Source organism: Octopus bimaculoides, chromosome 9 (genome assembly GCF_001194135.2).
Source record: "Octopus bimaculoides isolate UCB-OBI-ISO-001 chromosome 9, ASM119413v2, whole genome shotgun sequence".
NCBI classification, from domain to species: domain Eukaryota; kingdom Metazoa; phylum Mollusca; class Cephalopoda; order Octopoda; family Octopodidae; genus Octopus; species Octopus bimaculoides.
In genome coordinates, this window is record NC_068989.1 from 15,023,960 (window position 1) to 15,037,787 (window position 13,828).

The 13,828-nt window shown below is 37.0% G+C and overlaps 1 protein-coding gene across 2 annotated transcripts in view; it reads right to left on the bottom strand.

Annotated features, from left to right (window-relative positions):
* The window catches only part of LOC106874619 (ran-binding protein 3), a 43,465-nt gene that overhangs the window by 19,963 nt on the left and 9,674 nt on the right, over positions 1-13,828 (bottom strand). For both annotated transcript variants that reach the window (XM_014922409.2, XM_014922411.2), the window contains 7 exons: positions 11,082-11,115; positions 9,391-9,549; positions 7,896-7,925; positions 6,608-6,709; positions 4,987-5,043; positions 3,143-3,196; positions 434-517 (listed from right to left, as the gene is read on the bottom strand). In XM_014922409.2, the coding sequence (XP_014777895.1) occupies positions 434-517; positions 3,143-3,196; positions 4,987-5,043; positions 6,608-6,709; positions 7,896-7,925; positions 9,391-9,549; positions 11,082-11,115 (520 nt within the window). The remainder of the gene's footprint in view (positions 1-433; positions 518-3,142; positions 3,197-4,986; positions 5,044-6,607; positions 6,710-7,895; positions 7,926-9,390; positions 9,550-11,081; positions 11,116-13,828) is intronic.

The following is a 13,828-nucleotide window of genomic DNA, read 5'->3' on the forward strand; positions in this document are numbered from 1 at the left end:
GAAAAGCAACAAAAATTCAATAGGTTATAGCGGTACGTACATTTCGTACAAGCTCCATTTATTCATGTAGTGAGAACACTACATAGAATACATTTTCATTGTACATTCTATGTAGTGTTCTCACTACATGAATAAATGGAGCTTGTACGAAACGTACATACTGTTATAACCTATTGAATTTTTGTTGCTTTTCTTCAAATTTTATCCACCAAATCTCTTGATTTTGTTTTTGGTTTTTACCCTACCAAATTCTGGTGCCTCAAACATTTTAAGTACCACATTTAATCTTTTGATTAAATATATATATATATATATATATATATACATACACACACACATACATAAAGAACACATTTGATGGCAAAGCTCCAGTACGGTCATAGTCCAATGACAAAAACCAGTAAAAGATTACAAAGCGATAATCCAAACTTACTTTTATCAACAGAATTTTTATTTGTAGGGTCTGGTAAAGTGGCAGGTTTGATCAAAGAGTGAACATTCTGAGAAGACTGAACATCTAGAATGGGGGAAAAAAAAAAAAAAAAAAAAAAAAAAAAAAATTAATTAATTCAAATAAAGATGATCTCCTTTTGGCATATATTTAAGCTATGTGTGTGTATGTGATCATCGTTTGACATGAGCTGATGATCCAGAGGATATGCCAAGCTCAAATGTCTGTTTTGGTATGGTTTCTACAGCTGGATGCCCTTTTAATGACAACCTTTACCCATGGTGTACCAGTTACATTCTATATGGCAACAGTACTAGTGGAGTCACCAAGAAAACCTCTCAACCGAGAGAGGTGGCTTTATATCAGGTGATGAAAGGCTGAAGCATGAAAAAAGGGTAAACACAGGTGTCTTAGAACAGGGGAGACACATGGCTACTCCAGGATAAAGAAAGAAAATGGTGAAGAGGAATCAAGGCATACCCACAAGTTACAGGAAAGTGAATATATTAAAACACAACAGACACCCTAGAACAGGGGTTTTTAAACTTTTTGACTTGTGGACCCCTTTATATTTCAGGCTTTACCTTAGGGACCCCCTTATAAACGCTTATGAAATTTACACATAAATATTTGCTGAAAATAACATATATTTTTACATTTATTTATTTAACAGTATTTAACAAATAGGTTTATTGTCAATTAAAAGATTTCGATTAAAAAAACATATATAAAATCAAATTACCCATAAAAAGTATTTGCTGTCTACAGACCCCCTGTGGTCCGCGGACCACAGTTTGAAAACCCCTGCCCTAGAATATTAACCTGAATGATCAGGAAAATGAATCCCACCATCCATTTCAATTTAGTAATTTGGTAAATTGCTCTTTAAGAACCTCCACTGTGCTCCCCCACTTCTCAGAGTTCAATCCCCTTGTTCACTAGTAATAAAGCTAATCCCTTCCCTCCAGGATTTGTAGTTCTGGGAGCTGCCTGGCAACCGCAATAGTGTGTAGGTGACATAAAAAAAAAAAGAAGCACCTAGTCCATGCTTAAAGCGGTTGGCATTAGGAAGGATATCCAGCTGTAGAAACCATGTCAAAAGATACTGGGGCACAATGCAGTCCTTGGACAAATTGGGTCCTGTCAAACCATGTGCCCATGCCAACATAGAACACAGACGTTGAAGGATGATGATGATATCATATAGCATCTACACCAATGTTACTGAAGTTATATGAATAGACAACATCAGTTGTTTAAAAAGCTTCAACCAATCGCATTTATTGTTACTGAATGTCGCTGGTTGGATGTCTTTGTCTTGTCTTCATGGCTCTCCATCAACTCTGTTGAAAATTTCTGATAGAAGCTCTGGCTGTTAAGCAAACCTATGATGGAAGCCATTCCAACTATGACTATCCTGATTGTTTTTGATACCCAAGATAACATCATCCCATGTGTCCCTTCTTTCTCTCTCTCTTTTTAAAATACTGTAGAGAGTAATCAGATGATATCTTGTTACTATTTAGCAGGTTGAATGATTGCTTCATTGACTACTATTTGTGCTTTCTGATGTCTGTCTAGTCCAATATAAAGCAAACACTATTTGTCTAACAGTTATTTCATTATTAGGTATTTAACGAACACTTTAGGCAGAGATTGCATGCCAATGTATTGAGAAAGTAACTAATTGCTAATATGCAAGAAAGACTTCTGCAGTACTAAGAGCACTTAATGCACATGGATAGTAAAGTGATTGAAAATGTTTAAGGAGATATTTACAAGATACTATATGGACTACAGGCAGATTGAAGAAGACTTGGAATTTAGTAGTTAACTGAATCGTAAAAAGTTACAATTCACAAATGAAATAAAGGATATGTGTTGGTAAAACAATAAGTTTGTGTATCATGTGATGTGAATACAAACATAGGCGCAGGAGTGGCTGTGTGGAAAGTAGCTTGCTTACCAACCACATGGTTCCGGCTTCAGTCCCACTGCGTGGCACCTCTGTGCAAGTGTCTTCTACTATAGCCTTGGGCCGACCAAAACCTTGCGAGTGGATTTGATAGAAGGAAACTGAAAGAAGCCCGTTGTATATATATGTTTGTGTGTCTGTGTTTGTCCCCACCTCCTGTGTTTGCATCCCCATAACTTTAGCAGTTCGGCAAAAGAGACCGATAGAATAAGTACTGAACTTACAAAGAATAAGTCCTGGGGTCAATTTGTTCGACTAAAGGCAGTGCTCTCGCATAGCCGCCGTCAAATGACTGAAACAAGTAAAAGAATAAAAGAGAATAGGCACAGGTATGGTTATGTGGTAAGTTTCCTTTCTATTCCAGTTCAAGTCCTACTGTGTGGCACCTTGAGCAAGTATCATCTACTATAGTCCTGGGTTGACCAAAGCCTTATGAGTGGATTTGGTAAATGGAAATTGAAAGAAGCCTATCGTATATACATATATGTGTGTGTGTGTGTTTGTCTTCAGTGTCAAATGTCCAGTCAGCTGTTCTGAACCATCAGCATTGAAACAGCCACATCCTATTGACTGATACCAGGTGGTAAAAGACTGCATTACCATTTTGATTATTAACCTTAAATCAACATCATCAATTAAACATTTGTGTATTGTGTTTTTCTTTTATACTGGCATCAATAGGGAAAAAAAAAAAAAGAATTGATAATGATACTTACTAAATTTAGAGGGAGCTAAAAGGGATGTGTTCCAGAAAACACTACGTTTTCCATCTGTGGGAAGAGAAAAAAAATATATGTATTAAAATGCTCTACAACTACCTATCTAAACAAAGCCCATAACCTGCTGACCAAAAATAGAAACATTCCTTAAAATACAATTTAATATATTAAAGTACTGTCATTTCGTTTTAGTGGAGGCACATGGCTTACTGGTTAGTGTTGGATTCACAACTATAAGATGATGGTTTCGATTCCTGGACTAGGTGATGCTTTGTGTTGTTGAGCAAAACACTTCATTTTACGTTGCTCCAATCCACTCAGCTGGTAAAAATGAGCAATCCTGCAACAGACCAGCATCCCATCCAGAAAAAAAATGGGAAACCAGCCCTATGCTCCTTATGGGGCAATGCGAACTGATCTAACCATCTCCTTTTAGGTGAGCATAGTTGGAAAACAATATACAAAGTTATTTTAATGACATTTAGTCTGAAGTGTTAAGGTGTAATGTTTGTCAGTCTTATAGTGTCAATAGTACCATTGTTTGTTGCAAGTTTCCAATGAGCCAATCATTGGTTTGCTGTATTGGAAAGTGGGTTATACATCATTAGATGTACACCTGCTTTCCTATATTAAATTAGAATTGAACGGAACGCAAATCTCCAAACTATCAACTCAACAATATTTATTTAAGGTGGAAAATAGCCACAATCTCTTGGTTGTTGAGACGTCTTCTGCGAGTGAGAACATGGTTGCTGAGACGTTGGTATGTTGATGTGAGCTGTCTGGCGTGAGTTCGAAAGATGGAGAGAAGACAGCTAGACACGTCCTTGCTCAATCGCTGGCCAGTAAGAAAGAGACAGAATAAAGCGGGAAAGCTTGGATGTTGAATTCCACGCATGCGCACAGCGTTACTACAGCTGCATTTCAGAACAAATACCATGAGGCAATCTTTATTTGAAAGTACTCGTTTATCAGTTCACACCTTATGATAGATGTTTGTTGTAGGCACTCCGTCGAGGGTTCCAGTTGATCCAATCAACGGAACAGTCTGCTCGTGAAATTAACGTGCAAGTGGCTGAGCACTCCACAGACACGTGTACCCTTAACGTAGTTCTCGGGGGATATTCAGCGTGACACAGTGTGACAAGGCTGGCCCCTTTGAAATATAGGTACAACAGAAACAGGAAGTAAGAGTGAGAGAAAGTTGTGGTGGAAGAGTACAGAAGGGTTCGCCACCATCCCCTGCCGGAGCACCATGGAGCTTTAAGTGTTTTCGCTCAATAAACACTCACAACGCCAGATCTGGGAATCGAAACCGCGATCCTATGACCGCGAGTCTGCTGCCCTAACCACTGGGCCATTGTGCCTCCACTATGATAGATGTAAATCAGTGGAAAAGCCACACACACAAATTTGCTCATTCGTTTTGTCTGCTTTTCCATTCTAGAATGGATTAGGCATATTACTGAAGCACTGTTTTACAGCTAGATGTCCTTCTTGTAACTAACGCTTTCTTGATTTTCGAGTGAGAGGTTTCTTACACATCTTATACATATAAATGTATTTTCTTAAGATAAACGATTTCGATTTTCTTTAGAATTGGAAGATTCAAACTGCATTCGTTCTTGTCATTATTATGGGACAGGCAGGAAGTAATAGACAAAAGATATGTTTTAATTACACTTCAGTTATATATATTTTTTAAAAATAATACTCTCACAGAATTATTTCCCTTAGACACTTCCACGACAGTGTATTGTCTTGTGCCTAGAAATCCTAAACAGGAAAACCAAGTATATTATTGAAAAAAAATTTATAAATGGTAATAGGTCTCAACATACCAGTAGAATCTGGATCAGCTTGGCGGGAAGCACCAAATCGACTTGGTGCAATAATGCCTATGACATACAAGGAAATAAAACAAAAGATGTAAATATAAGAGAAAGGAAAATCAATTGAAAGATGAACTGTAAAGGGAAATATCAAGCAATTAAGTCAATATGTCATCAAAGCCCAAGAAAGAGTCACTAGTTGGTATCTAATCATTAGTTTGATGCTGAGCCTGTAGCAAAGATATTTACCAATCAATATTATAATCCAGCTGCAAAGAGGTTGTTGATTAGGTTTACTCCTTTAGTATTCAGATTACTCTGTCAAATGTTTTTTTCTTGCCTTTAACCCTCCAACGTGGAGTATAGGCCACTTATAATTGAATTCCATGTCGCATAATTTCTCGCTTCTGTACTTATACTCTGCCATGAATGTCCCCCTTTCTCTAGTTCCTTTTGTGCTGATCTACGTCGAGTTCTTAGGCCTACCCCTCTTTCTATATCCATCAGGATTCCACTGTAAAGCATTTTTCGCTACATTTGGTATGTCCTTTCTAATTGTGCTACCAATCCACTTCCACTTTTTCTTAAATATTTGCTTCCTAATCGAAACTTGATTCGTTCTTTGCCATAACTCCATATTGCTTATGTGTTTGGGCCATCTGATATTAAGTATACTATGCAAGCACCTGTTGATGAATGATTGTATTTGCTTATTTGACTTAACTGTTGTTCTCCATGTCTCAGCCTCATACAATAACACTGCTTTTACGTTAGTGTTAAAAATGTCAAATGTAATGATTATTTATTTCACATTGCTTTGAACTAATCATGCATCATTATCTTGTAGCTTTCAGATTTCATTTAAGTGAGTGTTTGTCTTTAGAATGACATTATTAGGTGGATGTGAGAAGCTGGATCTGGCCAGTTTGACCATAAAACAGCTGGGATATCTGGGCCAGCTATGGCTGGTTTAAACACCAAAGGGTTAATCCAGTAGGTATGATCATTGGTTTTTCCAGCTGTGACCACCTCATCTTTTTTATTCAGATATTGTACATTGAACTAAATTATCCATATCTTCTCTTGTGTTAAAAGATGTTTTTTTTTTGGAGGGAGATTTTATCTGAGTTATTTTGAGACTAGACATTCATAAATTTATAAAAGACACTTTTGTTGTGGTTAAAACACTTATATATTTAAAATTAAATTTATATTTGCTTTACAAAAACAACTGGGATTCACAACTATTTTAAGAATTAATTGAAATATAGAGTTTTCTACAAAAAAATATAGAGCTCATACCAGAGGTGTAAGGGACAGTTGCCTTTGGGAGCAAGTATAAGGGGGCACAGAATTTCCTTTGATGTCTTTGTCTTTAGACTCTGAGAACCCTTACTAAGCCACTAATTAAGGCACTGATTTAACAATGGGCTTCCATTACTGTTTTTGAATTGCTCAACTATGATCTCTTTCAAGCAGCTTACAACAAGGGGTAAAAAAAAAAAAAGACCCAAACTTTGCTGTAAATAACCCTTAAAGCGGATATAAATGATAAAATCAACAGCTAGCTTCACGTCAACAACAATTCAAAGAGAAACAAAACACTAAAAGTATAAAGAAAATAACTGACCTTCACAAGACTGTGATGTTATAGATGCCAGTGATACAGTTTCACTCTTTAGGGAGGCTTTAGGAGCAAAAGGGTTTGGCATCATTTTACTAGCAGCAAGAACTGTAAGATAAGATACGGGTTGGCATTTCAATAGAACCATAATAAAGAAAGTTAAGATTGGCTTCAAGACACAAAGCAAGATAAATATTAACTTCACACATTACTTCTACAATTAAAGGAAGAGGCGGGGGACGTGCGTCTTAAATTTTATTGTATTCCTGCTCCTTTACACATCTGGTTTCAGTTTCCCTTTCGTAGCAATTCTTCATTACAAACTAATACTAGCTCTGGGGTTCATGGTTTGTAAGCTATTCGGAATTGCAGAGGCAATTCAGATAGAATTTTCATGACCTTCTCATCCAGCAGATAACAAAGATGGTGGTCGTGGTGTTGGTGGTGTGAGGGTGTTAGGTTATCTTAAACAAACACTTCGAGAAGAGGCAGGGGTGGAAGTAAAAGGAGGGTAGCCAGATAGATGTTATTACAGGGTGGAGAGAGTTGGCATGATAAAAAGTGCACCATGTAAAGTCGATAAATTCAACAGTATACTTTTTTACAAAGCATATCTATGCAACATCTACTACTAGCTAGTAACCATAGCTACAGAAGAAAGCGGAGATTAGGAAAAAGGAATTTTATGGCTGTCACTGAAATGCAAAGAGAGATTTTGAAATAATTTATGTAACAAAGAAATCGAAATAACCAAGGCATAAGTATGGCTGTGTGGTTAAGAAGCTTGCTTAACAACTACATGGTTTTGGGTTCAGTCCTATTGTGTGGCACCTTAGGCAAGTGTCTTCAATTAAGGCCTTGGGCCAACCAATTGCCTTGTGAGTGAATTTGATAGATGGAAACTGTGTGGAAGCCCATTCTATATATATATATATATATAGATATATATATATATATATATGTACATATGTTTGTGTTTGGCCTCCACTGCCCATCACTAAGCAGTTTGGCAAAAGAGACCAATGGAATAAGTACTGGGGTCAATTTGTTCAACTACACACTTGAAGGTGGTGCCCCCAGCATAACTGCAGTGCAATGATTGAAACAAGTAAAAGATAAAAGACAAATTAAGCTAGACCAGAAGAGATTAAGAAAACATGACACCCTGCCAGAGATGATTTGGGTCCCCTAAAATCCCAGAATAATAATCGAATCTATACAGAAAGCTAATACTATTTTTACATTTTCAGACAAGAAATAAGAAAATAAAAATTTCCAAGTCTTCTCATCTTACCTGGGTTAGATGATGTGGAAACACCCAGAACTGTAACGAGACAGAAATATAAAAAAGAAAAAAAAGGTGAAACTTCATAAACCAGCAAGTAAATGATTTTTTTGTTTTTCTTTTCATGCCAACACAGTAAAATAGTTTGTCTTATTTATTTCTTTAATCATGCTAGGGAATCAGAGATTCACTTAACAACCATATGGTTCTGGGTTCAATTACACTGTGCAGCACCTTGGGCCAATATCACTTAAGCAAACATTTGGGTCAACCAATACTCCCTGAGCATAATTTGGTTGATGGAAACTGTAAAAGCCCAGTGAATGTACATACACATATATGAATGTGTGTGTGTGTTTGTTTACAAGGCAAGCTAGTAGAATTGTTAGCCTGCTGGGCGAAACGCTTAGTGGTTTTTTGTCAGCCTTTATGTACTAAGTTCTGCCATGGTTGGCTAAGTTTTTCATCCTTTTGGGAGTCAATAAAATAAGTACTAGCTGAGTGCTGGAGTTGATATAATTGACTTAACTACTCCTGAGTATAAGTAGTAATATATATATATATATATATATATATATATATATATACATATATTAAGAAGAAAAAAAGAAACCTACATCCTTCTGCCAAACCACATCAAGCCAGTGCAACAGTAGCCTCATCCAACCGGTATGGTCACAAGCTCAAAATCACAGCCTTCACATTGGACCATGGCTAGTGGAAAGAACATTGTGAGGCCTTCATTTAGCAGTGGAACGAACATAGGCTAGGCAATCCAATCCAACACACTATTTGCATAAATTCATGGTGCAAGTTTTGTCTAGCATCTAAGCCTCTCAACCACTAAATATATTGCAGTTCTGAGTCTTTGTCAAGCAGTAGCATTGCATGGCTTGGGTAAGCAAGTAAATAATACTCATAGGCGCAGGAGTGGCTGTGTGGTAAGTAGCTTGCTTACCAACCACAGGGTTCCGGGTTCATTTCTACTGTATGGCACCTTGGGTAAGTGTCTTCTACTATAGCCTCGGGCCGACCAAAGCCTTCTGAGTGGATTTGGTAGACGGAAACTGAAAGAAGCCTGTCGTATATATGTATATATATATATATATATATGTATATGTGTGTATATGTTTGTCCCCCCAACATCGCTTGACAACCGATGCTGGTGTGTTTACGGCCCCGTAACTTAGCGGTTCGGCAAAAGAGACCGATAGAATAAGTAATAGACATCCAAAGAATAAGTCCTGGGGTCAATTTGCTCGACTAAAGGCGGTGCTCCAGCATGGCCACAGTCAAATGACTGAAACAAGTAAAAGAGTAAAAAGAGTAAGAGTATGAATGTAAAAAGTAAAAAAACAAGAGATATTAAATGTACTGAATAACTTGGAATCATTCCTTCTTTTAATTTAATGCCATGATAACTTTTTTTGTCATATTTCTTTTTAAGCAAGCAAATCAGTATTAAGATTATGTTGAAGCTGAAGTAGAGTAAAAACCATCATACCTGTAACAGAAGGCTTACAAAATCTAAGACGAGATGGTGAGATAAACGAAGATGATACAGTCTGTGGAGAGGCTATACTTGATGATGAACTTTGACATGAACCCAAAGATGAAGTTGAGGAGACCACACCATTTGTGTCTCCAGTTTTACTCTCTGAAACTAAATAAATTGATAAAATAATTATTATAAGCAGAAGAATATTGAAGAAAATAATTGTTTCAATCAACATACAGCCACTGGAAGCTAAGAAATAGATTGCACCAATAAATTAGTGATGCCTGTAAAAGGAAGCCAAATTCATAATTATTCCAGACTTGGGACTATTCAACTATATTGAGTTTCTTGTATGCTTTATATTAGTTCACTCCTCTAGCATTCAGATTACACTGTCAAATGTAATGCTTAATTATTCACATTGTTTTGAATTTATCAAGCATTATCTCATGGCCTTGAGACTTTGATGATGCAGTTCTTTTATTTTTAGAATGACATTTTAGGGTCAGTGTGAGAGGCCAGATCTGACCAGTTTGAACATAAAACTGGAAGAATATTTGAGTCAAATATGGCTGGTTTAAATGCTGAAATGTTAATTTATTTTATTATGTCGTTCCTCCAAGGAATCATCTTAAATATAATAAACTAGTCTATAAACATTATTTTACCACAATAACAAAATCATTTTAAAATGACAATATTCCACCTAGAAAAATATGATCAGATATAAGGGACAATAACAGCTGCAATGTGAGAATCAAGAATTTAGGTTTTAATTGTTTTCAACCACAACCGGTTTCTAATTTACTAGATATTTATGACAGAAAAATTAGGAATGTTATTTCATCGTTTAACGTCCGCTTTCCATGCTAGCATGAGTTGGACGATTTGACTGAAGACTGGTGAACCAGATGGCTACACCAGGCCCCAATCTGATTTGGCAGAGTTTCTACAGCTGGATGCCCTTCCTGACGCCACCCACTCCAAGAGTGTAGTGGGTGCTTTTACATGCCATCGGCACGAAGGCCAGTCAGGCGGTACTGGCAACGGCCACGCTCAAAATGGTGTATTTTATGTGCCACCTGTACAGGAGCTAGTCTGGCGGGACTGGCAACGACCTCGCTTGAATGTCTTCATTTTATCATAATTAATTAATTTTTGCATTTCATGGTGTTAGAGTTTCTTTACCAGATGCAATGTTTGCATTCTGTGTACCTTAACATTTCTTATGAGTACATTAAACATTTCCAAGCTAACAATGTAAACATCGTTTAGCCTGTAGTTGTGTAAACCTTTGAGAAAATTTACAAAACTGAAGCTATGAGAAGTGTTTATCAGATTAATTACATAATAAACATTGAAGTAATTATCTTGATAATAATAAACGTAAAATGTGCTGAAAAATCTATTTGGGACATAAAGGTGTAGAGTGTCAGGGTTTATAGATTAAACTTTAATACTGTTTAAACATAATTTTAATTAAACAGAACAGCATTTTACTATTATTGTTCTTTTTCTCAGTAGTTATAAAATCAGGAGAGTGCCAAATGTGCTACAACAGAATATTTTAAGAACATGCTTATGTGAAATAAAACATTCAATGAAAATTTTAAAACAGATATGCTTCAAATTTGAATAAAAAACATAAAAGGGGTACATAATTAAAATATAAAGGGGTATAATATGTCAATACTGACCTGATGGGCTTGCATCTTGTGTAGTACTATCGGCCTAAAATTTAAGAAAAAAAAAAATTTTTTTGAAAAACATCTAGAGAGATGTTGTAACCAGGGCATAATAATGGTGAGCACCAAAGCCACAGAATGGAATATCAGAAACTTGAGAATTAAAAAGACCATTCTTGTTAAAAAAAAAAAAAAAAATCCCACCATCAACAACAAACAGGAGTGCAACACTAAGTGACAAACATAAACAGCCTATGCATGTGGCAAACCCACATGTGCAAATTAGAGCTAAGTTCAATCTACATTTACTCTTGATAACGGATTTTTAACTCTTTAGCATTCAGATTACTATGTCAAATGTAATGCTTATTTAGTCACATTGTTCTTCAATAATCAATGCATTATTATCTCATAGTTTTCAGATTTTGATGATGTGAATAGCCATTTTTAGACTTACATTGTCGGGTAGATGTGAGAAGCCAGATCTGGCCAGTTTGAATATAAAACAGGTAGGATATTTGCACCAGATATGGCTGGTTTAAATGCTAAAGAGTTAAGGCTTCAATACCATGATATATATTTATAAAAAAAAAAAGGGATTTTGTTTTTCTTTTGTCACTTCTATATTTCTAACTCAGATTGATTGCCGTGATTTTCTAAAACACTTTCGACTCTAATTTTAAACTGCTTCTTGTAAATATTATATTACTTTAATATATTATTGTTAATGGCACCAAAGCAAACACTATCACCAAGACCATTAAGAGAGCATCTAAGAATAGCATCAAAAATCTACCCTCAAATCCTACACTCATCTCTAAAAACATCAATCTTAGTAACTTCAATACTTACAATCCTTGGTGTTTGTACTCCTCCCTACATCAGCAGAGCTGCTGCGCAACTATTGAAGTTATTTGTGTATGATACAAGATATTTAAACAAAAAAATAAGCACTGTCAATATTGGGGAAGTAGATATTATACTCAAGTATGCTGAGACCCCCTCCGGTTATGACTGAACATGGGATTGTACCTAGAAAGTTACCCTCCCAGGCACAAGTCCGGGCAAGGTTGTTTATGGAAGACCAGCTGTCGCCCATGCATACTGGCCTCCCCTCTCCACGCCACCGATGTTATCCAAGGAATAAGGCAAAGGGGCCGATACAGCTTGGCACCAGTGACGTCGGAACTCATTTCTACAGCCGAGTGAACTGGAGCAATGTGAAATAAAGTGTCTTGCTCAAGAACACAACACGCAGCCCGGTCCGGGATTCAAACTCACAACCTCATGATCGTAAGCTCGACGCTCTAACCACTGAGCCATGCGCCTTCACTACTCAAGTAGAATAAGCATATATATATATATAAATAGGCAATGACTGAGACCTTTAGCATTATGTTGTGCTTAAGAAGACCCATCAAGCCAAGTGAAATCGCAGTTGTGTCATACAAACGACATCTGTGCCGGCGACATGTAAAAGCACCCATTACACTCTTGGGGTGGTTGGCATTAGGAAGAGCATCCAGCTGTAGAAACAGAGCCAAATCAGACTGCAAACTTGCCAACCCATTCCAGCATGGACAACAGATGCTAAATGACGATATATATCATCATCATCATCATCATCGTTTAACGTCTGCTTTCCATGCTAGCATGGGTTGGAGGATTTGACTGGGGGCTGGCGAACCAGATGGCTGCACCAGGCTCTAATCTCATATATATAAACCCACTCACCCTGTCCAATCCTCTGTACCTCTCTGTAACTTGAGGCTTAATTCCATGGGTATGATCATTGGCTTTCCAGCTGTGACCACCTCATCTTTTATTCAGATATTGTACATTGGACTAAATTATCCTTGTCTTCTCTTGTTTTAAAGAATGTTTTTTTCTTTTGACACACCTTTACTATCATCTTGTCCTTATCTCTTTTACAACTAGGGTAGCCCCGTCTCTAATTTACAGCAAGATACCTGCTAGCATCACTCTGTCATACTCCAGCCATTCACTACCATATCCCTTAATACTACCTCTCCACCTCATCCACCCTGTCAGTTAAAGGGCCTAGTCTTGCAAGTTATCAACAAGTTTATTGGTGACTTCATTGGTGCCAGTGCCACAGAATAAGTACCTAGTACATTCTGTGAAATGATTGGCATTAGCAAGAGCTTGGCAATCCTCTGGCTAGTCAGCTCCAGTTGAACAGCGTTTCACCCATGCCAGCATGGGAAATGGAGGTTAACTGATGATGGTGATAAACACAACAAGCCTCTGTAAGAAAGGCAGTAACCTTGAGACAGCTAACATCTAATGTACACACACCATTGCCTGCAGTTATGAAACACTATGCATAAATAAAGACATTTAATGGCAACTGTAAATTGCATTAGCTTGCTGATGGTGTGCAGTTATACACTATTGTTTGGAAATGATTAATTTAAAAATACAGCTTAAAACATGCAAGTTAATATCACTGATATATGCTAAGAGTGTGAAAACCTTCAGTGGCTGTGTGGTAAGTAGCTTGCTTGTGAAACACATGGTTCCGGGTTCAGTCCCACTGCGTGGCACCTTGGGCAAGTGCCTTCTACTATAGCCTCGGGCCGACCAAAGCCTTGTGAGTGGATTTGGTAGACGGAAACTGAAAGAAGCCCGTCATATATATATATATATATATGTTAATTCTCTAAATGAAGTATTAACAGTAACTGCACGATAAAGTGTAGTATATTGCCACTTAAGTGTGGCTGACCCCTAGGGGT